The 10,407-nt window shown below is 40.7% G+C and overlaps 1 protein-coding gene across 1 annotated transcript in view; it reads right to left on the reverse strand.

Moving 5' to 3' along the window:
* LOC115436927 (conserved oligomeric Golgi complex subunit 8-like) overlaps window positions 1-8,545 on the reverse strand; it is a 99,281-nt gene extending 90,736 nt beyond the window's left edge. Inside the window, exons 1-5 of the mRNA XM_030159934.1 lie at window positions 8,009-8,545; window positions 6,420-6,627; window positions 4,807-5,631; window positions 2,853-3,021; window positions 1,022-1,274 (exon numbers count right to left, since the gene is read on the reverse strand). Coding sequence (XP_030015794.1) covers window positions 1,022-1,274; window positions 2,853-3,021; window positions 4,807-5,631; window positions 6,420-6,627; window positions 8,009-8,337 — 1,784 coding nt within the window. The 5' untranslated portion in view covers window positions 8,338-8,545. The remainder of the gene's footprint in view (window positions 1-1,021; window positions 1,275-2,852; window positions 3,022-4,806; window positions 5,632-6,419; window positions 6,628-8,008) is intronic.
* Between the last annotated feature and the right edge of the window lie 1,862 nt (window positions 8,546-10,407).

Genomic DNA, 10,407 nt, shown 5'->3' on the forward strand with positions numbered 1-10,407 from the left:
CATCATGGAGCAGATGGTTTGCACCTACACCTTCTAGCATCAAACACAAAGGTGGCCCATGGTTCTGTGGTACGCAACACAATGAACATGAAATCATTCTTTTATTGACCAAAATATAACGAATGATTATTTTTCACGACAAAAATGCCATTAAAACACATTGATTTTAACATGGGTCATTTTTGACCCATGGAAGAATGTAGGGTCCTGTTGTGCACCTAAGGGTTAATCATATGTGGTACTCTATTATATATTTAATGTATTACCTCCTCAGTAAATGTCATCTACCGTAAAGATATTTAAAGTGGTAAAAAGAACTGGATTTGCTTGAATCTAGAATGTAAAATGAGATACAATCAAAATTATTACAAGAGAGCATTTCTTTATTTTAATTATATATCCCATTTACAGATCATGTTGCTCACAGTCTAGTTTCCAAATATAGACCTGAATAAGGTTATTAGACAAACCAGATGCATAAACATGTATTATAGTGTTTCCTGATCCAGCTTTATGATGTAGGTGCTTCTTTGGTCACAAACGTGATTGAAGAAGTTTCACAAAAACAGATCTGGCCTATTTCCTCAGATTTACAGTTAACTGTATTTTCCTGTTGTTACGACTGTTTGATCCAGATAAAGCAGCTGTAGATGTATAAAGCAGGAAAAACCAGCAGACACCTACTGTTATCTCCTCAAACTAGAGATGAAGAAGTGAAAAACATGGAGAATCAACCCTTTGATTTGGAAAACTGCTAAACAACGCTCCGACAGAAATGGAGACACGACAGACTCATCCCATCCACATTCAAGGTACAGTCATATTTTTCATTTGACTTTAATTATTATTTTTTTTGTTAATAAATGTCCATAAATATAATGTCAGCTCCCAGTGTCAAAAATAATCTGTAAAACTTTACCAACTGCATCTGTTATTATTTAATAGTGTTTGTTTGTCCGGTCGGTCAGTCTTGTATCGTCTCTTCCTCCTCAGACCTCAGGTCAGAGTCTGACTGGACTGACCCAGGATCAGGTCCTGACCCAGGATCAGGTCCTGACCCTCCTCTGCTGTGGGATCCGGCTCCGTTTTGGGGTCTTTAAGTTGTGTTTCCAGTGTCAGGCTGTTCAGGTCTGTGCTGATGTCGACGTCCAGTCCAGGAGGCGTCGCTTCTATCACCTCTCTCTGTGGAAGCACGAACTCCAGCGGCTCAAGGACTGAAGAGAGGTCGATGCAGCCCAAACTGCCATATTTATGGAGCTGAGTCGGAGGAACACCTGCAGAAAAACAACAGCGTTTACATTCACAGATCAGGTACGATTCATCAGAGAGGACGCTCGTTGTGCTGCTGATGTGGTCAGAAGTAGATTAGCTTAATTAATATGTGAACCTTTACCTGGGATCAGGGGTGAAAGGGTTAATATGATTATAATTACAATCCCAGATTTATATCTGCTACATGCGCCCCTTGTTGGTGACTGCCCCTGCTTTATTTGTGTATAACCCATCTTCTCTGTTTATTAAGCAGCTGATTAGATCCACCTGAGGTAATGACTGGAGGCAGGGTTTAAGAGTGGAGAGAGGAGTGAGAGCTCCTGACATGAAAACACGTTTCTCTTTCGTTAATCATTTTTGCATTATGCTTTGAGTTGGAGGTTTCCAATGGTCCTGTTTTGGTTCTTAGGTAAGTTTTGACCTTGTGGTTAGATTAGGGGACAGAGTTGGATCTGATGCCCCACTGCATGACTTGGTCCAAAACTCTTCCCATCTTTTTGTTGCTTTGACCAGGGCCTCCAACTCCCTTTTGTGTGGCTATTTTTGTGAATATATTTATGACTAAAATCACTTTCATTGTAGTTTTCGCCTGTGGCATCTTATATATTGTGGTCTGACTGAGCCTTAACTTATTTTTCCCCTTGAGACTGTAACAATATAGCAAAGTCAAACACAACTAATTAAATATTAACAACAATATGTTTGATATTTAAGCCGTTGTTGTCACTGAAATCAAAAAAGGGAAACTTTATAATAAATTAGTGTAAAGGTGCTAACTACTGGGATTTCACTATTTTGATGACAGTTTCTTCATGTTCTATGTTTGCACTGAACCACAGAGACAAATTCCTAGAAACGTGAATCATGTTTACTTACATGGCAATAAACAGGATTCGAATTCTCAGTCATAGGTTTGCTCTCACCGTCAGCCCTCACCCCTCGCTTCCGTCAGTCTGCCCCAGGGCAACTGTGGCTACTAATGTAGTTTACCACCACCACAGTGTGAATGTGAGAGCGAATGAATAATGGATCCTCTGTACGCGCTTTGAGCATGCATTCATAAAAAAACGCTATATAAATCTAATCCATTATTATCATTATCATTATTATTATTATTATTATTTCATTTTTGCTGCCTGGTGGATTTTTTTAAGGATAGAATCCCCACTGGACTATGATTTGAGTGACAGCAACAGTGCAGTTAACTCAGAGTTCAGTTTTGATGAACATGAACATCCTTAACAGCAGTGTACATTCACTATCCACATGCCTAAACTTCCTGTCCTTGTCCTTGTCTTACAGGGTCAGTAAAACATCTGTAGGTTTTCCCTCTCAGACCTTATTGGAACCTTCTTCCACTTTTTGCCTTTTATAAAAGGTGCTGTTAATTGTTAACTGCAGCCCTATTAAAGATTACTCTATTTATTCAATTCAATTTTAAATAGAAAGTCTTATTTCCGCTCTCTTTAGGTTTTTGGCCATGTTGACTAAATGCAGAGATGAAGATGCTGATGATTTAAAAAAAGACACCACAAAAAAAGGAAGGTCTTATTATAGAAACAGGTATATTTGGTCCTCACCCAGAATGAGAGCGATCTGAGCTGGAGGAAACAGGACCTGAAGACAGCGATTCAGGAACGGCAGCAGATCCTCAGCGTACGCACAGCAGAACTGGACAAACAGCTCCTTCTCTCTGCTGCTGAAGGCTGTCTCCTCTGCCCTGTGGAACACCACGATCTGACGGGTCACCTGACAGGAAACAGAACCCACAACATGAACACACCTGGTACATGGAACAGAGCAGAACTGGAGAACGAGTGCACAGTGGCATGCCATCAGTGGTCACATGGTCCTGAATTTACTAAGGGTTCTGCCCAGGGGGTCAATGAAGGTCAGTCTATTCTAATCTAATTTAATCTAATCTAATACCTCATCAGGCTCATCAGCTCCTTACCACCTTTTTTTTTTTTTAAATGAACTTCATCAAGAACCACAACAATACAAACAAACATTACAGGGCACAGACCATATACAAAACATAATTAAAAAACAGCATAATTTTTGAAAGGGGAAATGATTACTCCAATTTAAAGAATTCTTGGTGTACACTAATGGATTTTGTTATTTTTTATTTTATCAAGGATAAAGAATTAAAATAAATGGTCATATGTGAAAATTTTAACGTTTGGAACTTTTTAAACAAATTAATTGTATGAAATTAATTGTATGATATAAACAAATTAATTGTATGAAATTTCCCCAATAAAATAAAATTAAATGGTTAGAAAAAATGCTTTAGAATTTGTGTTAGATGTGTAATTATGATCTTATCTGTAATTTCACTGGAGTTGGTTAAATTGGAAGAAATGTAATTTGTAAAATGGTTCCAAAAATGAACAGAATAAGGGCAATAACAGAATAAATGAAGAGGTGATTCTGATTCTTGTATACAAAATGTAAACATTTTTTTAAAATGTACACTACTGGTCAAAAGTTTTAGAATTCCCCCATTTTTCCAGTTTTTGATTTAAATTCAAGCAGCAGCAGAGAAGACTTCCAGTTGCAGGTTTCATGGGTCAAGTTGCAGCAAGAAAGCCATTGCTGAGACTTCAGAATAAGAAAAAGAGGCTTGCCTGGTCCATGAAACACCGCCAGTGGACTACTGAAGACTGGAAGAAGGTGTTATGGACTGATCAAACCTGCAACTGGAAGTCTCCTGTTCACTGTGTAAACTGAGACTTGCTTACTACGACCACTATTGAGCTGTGCTTGAAGCTGTTGTCCTGTGAGTCTCCTCTCACACAAGCCGTTGACTCTCAGAACCTTGTCTTCTGATTCTGTTGTGTCTTTGGCTCTGCCAGACCTCTTCCTGTCAGCATTTCCCCCAGTTTCTGAGTGCCTTTGGATGGTGAAGGAAACTGGACTTACTGACACCTGGACTTTCTTGGACATTTCTCTGTAGGACAGACCTACATTTTGAAGTGTTATGATGGTCTGCCTCTCTTCTATCGTTAATTGCCTTTTCCTCGCCATTTTTATAGTAACACACTACTTTCTGCAGTACAATACTGTTCAAATAATGCTCACAACAGTATGGTACCAAAGTGTGTTCCAACACTACTTTTCTGCAGACACAGGGGGTTGGAAGGAATTCACAAACGTTGGGACACCTGTAGGAACTGGTAGCACCAACTTTCAAGGCTTGATCAACCTCCATTGCTGCAGAACTGCTTTAAGTTGTTCACCCATTTCATGTTCGCCTTTTTGTATAATTCTGAAATGTACATTATTTTTCAGTTTTGTTTAACCTTACCTGTTTTGTTTTGGGGTTTTTTTAACCTCTGGCAGTTCACTGCTTACCTTTGTACCATTTCAAGTTGTTCATTGGACTTGAACTGCTTGAATTTCAATACAAAACTGGAAAAATCAGGGTGTTCTAAAACTTTTGACTGGTAGTGTATATAATATAATATAGGTTGGTGGGGTGTATGTTATGTAAAATTGTAACTTCATCTTGTTCCTGTTGCTTTTTACCATCTTCAGGGCGTCCTCCAGGCTCTCAGTCACGTCCTGGGCCAGTCCGACGGGGCAGCAGAGCCGCAGGTCATTGAACGCAGTCAGGATGTTGTTGAGGAAACAGGCCAGAGGCTGGAAGTCCAGCAGGGACATGGGCGGCTGCAGGGTACCGGGCTGGGTGCTGGGTACCACAGGGGGGATGGTACCACCCAACACCGTGGGCAGGGCGATGAGCGTATACATGTTCATGTCCTCCTGAAACTTTTCCACCGCCTCCTGCAGAGCTCGGCGGAATGTGTCTCCCGCTACTCGCTGGAACATGGGCGCCAGCTGCCCACGGAAGTCTGCTCCCACCCTGCTGAAGGACAGGCCGAAGTACATGCACTGGCCCAGCAGCGAGTCCAGGCGGCCCCCCACGCCTCGCTGCAGGTCCTGCTGTAATGTCTCCAGGAACTCGGCCACCTTCTGCACCACCCAGCCGTGAAAGATGGCCCCTTCGTTCACCACCACCTGCCCACCAACAGGGGGCACCAGCGGGTCCTCATCAGAGAAGATGGCGCGGTACTGAGTGATGATGTCGAACAGGTGGACGCGGCAGGCCTCTACAGTTTTGGTGATGTGAAAGTAGGCGTCGTCCTCAGGGATGGCGGACAGGATGGAGTTCAGCCAAGTGCCGCGTGCTTGGAGGAACTTCACCCTTAGCTCCGCCTCCGTGAACACGTCCATCCTCCGCAGGTAGCCAATGACACGCAGACAGACAGGAAGTTGCGCGTTGCTACGCAACTGTTGCAGCAGCTGGTTGAGCATCAGCTGAGTCGACTGCCGCACTTCACGCACGATACCCTGAAGGCAGAAAAGGAGGGTTTGTCCTGTATTTAAACTGATGATCCAACATTCACACTGCAGGTTTTAATGCTCACATCTGACTTTTTTTGCATGATTGTTCACATTATAATTCAAATGCGATGCCATCAGACTTATGTGTGAACAGTTTATGTTCTGGAAGTGACCTGCATGCACAGAAGAAGACGTGGCATCACTCATATGACACTATGTTTATGGAAATAACGTAGATCTTGCCTGGTTCCACCTCCTACAGAGCAGAATTGTGACATGTTGCATTTCAATGGCGTACAAGCAAAAAAAAAGTGAAATGCGATATAATGATAATAATAATAATACATCACACTTATATAGCACTATCTTGGACACTCAAAGGCGCTTCACAAACAAACAAAACAAAAGAACAAAGGGGCTCAAGAAAATATATGACCGTTCAGACTTAAGTCACATTGCAAAACATCCAATATGTATCTGACTTAGGACCACATATGAAAATGGCCTGGGTCTGGTTTAAAAAATCAGATATGAGTCATATATGAGCAAAAAGAGTCTCATTTCGGCCACTTTTACCTGCAGTGTGAACATAGCGTTAAAGCGTCAAAGCAGTAGCTGATTTACACTGATGAATTGTTGTGTTCACTGACCTATGTGCAGTGAGTTGATAAGATGTGTGTTTGTATGCTCTGATCCAGGTCAACCAAGTGGATTTAGATGATAAAATTACTATTGTGCAGATATCACACACTCTGTTCCACGTAAACACACATAATGTTTTCACGTCTTCTTACCTGGATGACAGGAAGTGACGAGTGCTTCTTCTCTAGTCTCTTGACGTACGCTGCGAGCTCCAGAGCCTCCTCATAGTATCCATTGCGGACGCAGGTGTCCATGAGCTGTGGGATCTCCAGAATCTCCAGGATCTCAGTGTGACGGTTCAACGTGAGGCTGTTCATGCGGCGGCTGGCTCCGATCTCCTCTGCCTCCTTCATGAAACCCCTGATCAGAAACAAAGCACACACCATTCACTGATCAGTATCCTAACTTCAGTAGCTTTACTTTAAATAACGGTACAGAACCTATGTGTTGGGGTGATTGAATGCTTTCTGGATATTTCTCAAATCAAACTGAGTATTTTGAACTTATTAAACTGACTGATGTACATCATGTGAATAGATAATCTTGAATTGTTATTAATAATAATAATAATAATAATAATAATAATAATAATACATTTTATTTGTATAGCACTTTTCATATAACTCAAAAACACTTTACATGCAGCAGATAAAAACAGAAACAGACATTAAAACAGATAAAAACAGGTGCAAAAGGCAGTTATACAAATATAAAACTGTTAAACAATAAACACTGAAAGTAATTTTAAATAAATGAGTTTTTAAAAGGGATTTGAAGGTGCTGGGGTCAGAGCAGTGTCGGATAGAGGGTGGGAGGGAGTTCCAGAGGGTTGGGGCTGTGATGGAGAAAGCTCTGTCCCCCCAGGTTCGATGCTTGTCTTTTAATGGTGGGGGAGGAGATGTGCAGAGGAGGATCGGAGGGTGCGGGAAGGGGCATGGGGCTGAAGTAGGTCAATGGGGGGGGGGGGCTGGTGATGGAGGGCTTTGTGGGTTAGTAAATTAGAACCTGAAAGCAACCTTTCCTTGGAGCCCTAATGGACATTTTCATGCTTTTCCGGTATTTAGTGAACCAAACAATGAATAATCAAATGTGTGTATCACTATGTGACAACTTATTTTCCAGCTAATCCAAGGGGGATTGGTGTTTACTTGATTCAAAATTAAACAGAACATGAAGCTGATCCCATAAAGAAACACTTGATCAGACATTGAAAACCAACTCCTTTAGAGCTGTGTGGATTTCACTTAAAAAGAAAGGGAATAAACTGTGATCTGAAAGGGATTAAAGCTGTGGAACCAATTTAACTGAGTAAAAAAAAATACAATATTTGCTTCTGAGATGCAGCTTAAGTTCTCAAGTAAAGTCCAGGTACCTCACACTTGCATTTCAGTACAGACTGCATTAAAAGTCAACAGATTTGTTTATTTATTTCAAATTAGCATCGAAACCAAACAACAAAAGGATTATATAAAAGAAAGTCCAACATTTGAAAAGGAGTGGGATGAAGTTTAACTTGTAATCTCCTGCCCCCTTACCCCATCCTTCACCTACCCTAAATTCCTCTGTCAGATTCCATAAGTAACCCAAAAATCCTACCCTTATCAGACTAATTTCTGATTATGCACAAAACACTAAACTGCTGTACATATGAAGGACAGACTCTGTCCAGTTTTGCAGCAGTATTTCACATTAAAGTAAACTGTCAGATCACTCAGTAGATCGATAACAGATCTGCTCTGACCTGCATCTTTCCCCAAAGCTGGGCAGTTTCTCCAGGAGCCGGGACACGCTGCTCTCCACCCGGCCGAAGTCCCGGTAGATGTGCTCGGTGCATTCCGCCGTGCGGATGAAGGTCTGGTAGTTGGAGAAGGCCAGCTCCCGGGTCTGCTGCAGGATCTGGGCCCGCTCCTCCGCCAGCCGCTCCGGCTCCCGGCTCAGCTTCTCCACCCCGAAGGAGCTCAGCTCGGACAGGTAAGCGGCGAAGTCCGGGTTGTCCCTCCAGCTGTCCGGGAAACTGTCCTTAAAGATCGACGCCAGAATACTCTCATCCTCCACGTCTACCGCCGCCATGTTGGACAGCTGCTACTTGAACTAAATTGCCGTTTGTCAGGACGAAGGACTCATTAAACCCGGGCTATAATGTCACGGGGTTATAAATAACCCGAGAGAGAAATATTATTTGCGTTTTCCAGATGAATGAACAACCACAGCATCGATCTGTCTGATTACTTTCTGATCACTTCCGGCATCCTCCTGCAACGTCTTCTTCGACGTCAGGTATTTCTTCTTCTTTGGTTTTATTGGCGATTTGCAAAAACTTAGAAAAGCATTGGCGCCGTCTAGTGGGAATAAGAAAGATAAAAGGCTGAACTTTACATTAAAATGTAAGCAAATTCCGCCTGGCTTTTGGTTAAAAAAAAAGGTAATTTTAATGGTTTTTAAATGTGTTAAATGATATATTCTTAGATTTGGTTTATTTTATATTAGACTATAATGTCTTTAAGAACTTAATTTTAAAGAGAAACGTGAATATCCCAAAGGACAATTTGTATAACAGACAAGAAGATATCATTAGATTAATGATCAAATTATTAAATTAATTATTATTGATCATTATTAAATATTAAAAATTTAACTTGTTTTTAAATATTATTGATATTATTTTAGCATTTTCCAAATCAAAATTTTCTAAAATCCTAAAGAACTTTATGGAGAAAACTGATCATCCAAATGTGGTCCTGTGGTGAATAGTTTACAGTTACTGTTTACAAAGCTGCTGGTGACTCTGCTACCGTCCTGTTTTTGGATGAAACCATGAAGTGACTCTGGTGCCGATTTATTAATACATTTGTGAACTAATTTCAGAAAACAGAGATCAGTGAGGCTTTCAAAGCTCAGGAAGTTATATTTTTCCAGGATGTTTTATAGTAAATGCTGTAGTCAGGAATAAATATTGTATTATTAAAATATATACAGTTATACACATTATTTCATTTCATTTACTAAACCATTTTTTGTCACCTTAGTTTGACTCTCTAGTTATTGATTGTCATGTTATTGTTCCTGATTATTTATTTATTTATTTATTTATTCATTTATTTATTTTTTACAAATGATTCTAGATAAGAGTTGTTAGATTCTATATAGCATGTTTTTATTTATTTATTTATTTAAATATTTATTTATTGGGGGGGATTCAAGTTTTTATTTAACTTTTCAAAGGCTTGGTACATGGCAAACTTAACATGTTTCTCCATATAAGATAAGGTAGTATATTATTAACTCTGGTGACAGACTCAACATAGTATTTATCTCATAAACATAAAAGATCAAAAATATTTAAAAGACAGCCACCAAATACAAAAGAAGGTGGATATATAATAATATCAACTAATATGTATCTGTATTATTACCTCCGCCAGGGAGGTTATGTTTTTGCCGGCGTTGGTTTGTCTGTGTCTGTATGTCTGTGTGTGTGTCTGTCTGTCTGTGTGTCTGTCTGTCTGTATGTGTGTCTGTCTGTCTGTGTGTCTGTCTGTCTGTGTGTGTGTCTGTCTGTGTGTCTGTCTGTCTGTCTGTGTGTCTGTGTGTGTGTCTGTCTGTCTGTGTGTCTGTCTGTCTGTCTGTGTGTCTGTCTGTCTGTCTGTCTGTCTGTGTGTCTGTGTGTCTGTCTGTCTGTATGTATGTCTGTGTGTGTGTCTGTCTGTCTGTGTGTCTGTCTGTCTGTGTGTGTGTCTGTCTGTGTGTCTGTCTGTCTGTCTGTGTGTCTGTGTGTGTGTCTGTCTGTCTGTGTGTCTGTCTGTCTGTCTGTGTGTCTGTCTGTCTGTCTGTCTGTATGTCTGTGTGTCTGTCTGTCTGTATGTATGTCTGTGTGTGTGTCTGTCTGTCTGTGTGTCTGTCTGTCTGTATGTGTGTCTGTCTGTCTGTCTGTGTGTCTGTGTGTCTGTCTGTCTGTCTGTCTGTATGTCTGTGTGTCTGTCTGTCTGTATGTATGTCTGTGTGTGTGTCTGTCTGTCTGTGTGTCTGTCTGTCTGTATGTGTGTCTGTCTGTCTGTATGTGTGTCTGTCTGTCTGTCTGTGTGTCTGTGTGTCTGTCTGTCTGTATGTATGTCTGTGTGTGTGTCTGTGTGTCTGTCTGTG

Source organism: Sphaeramia orbicularis, chromosome 3, assembly GCF_902148855.1.
Source record: "Sphaeramia orbicularis chromosome 3, fSphaOr1.1, whole genome shotgun sequence".
NCBI lineage: Eukaryota > Metazoa > Chordata > Actinopteri > Kurtiformes > Apogonidae > Sphaeramia > Sphaeramia orbicularis.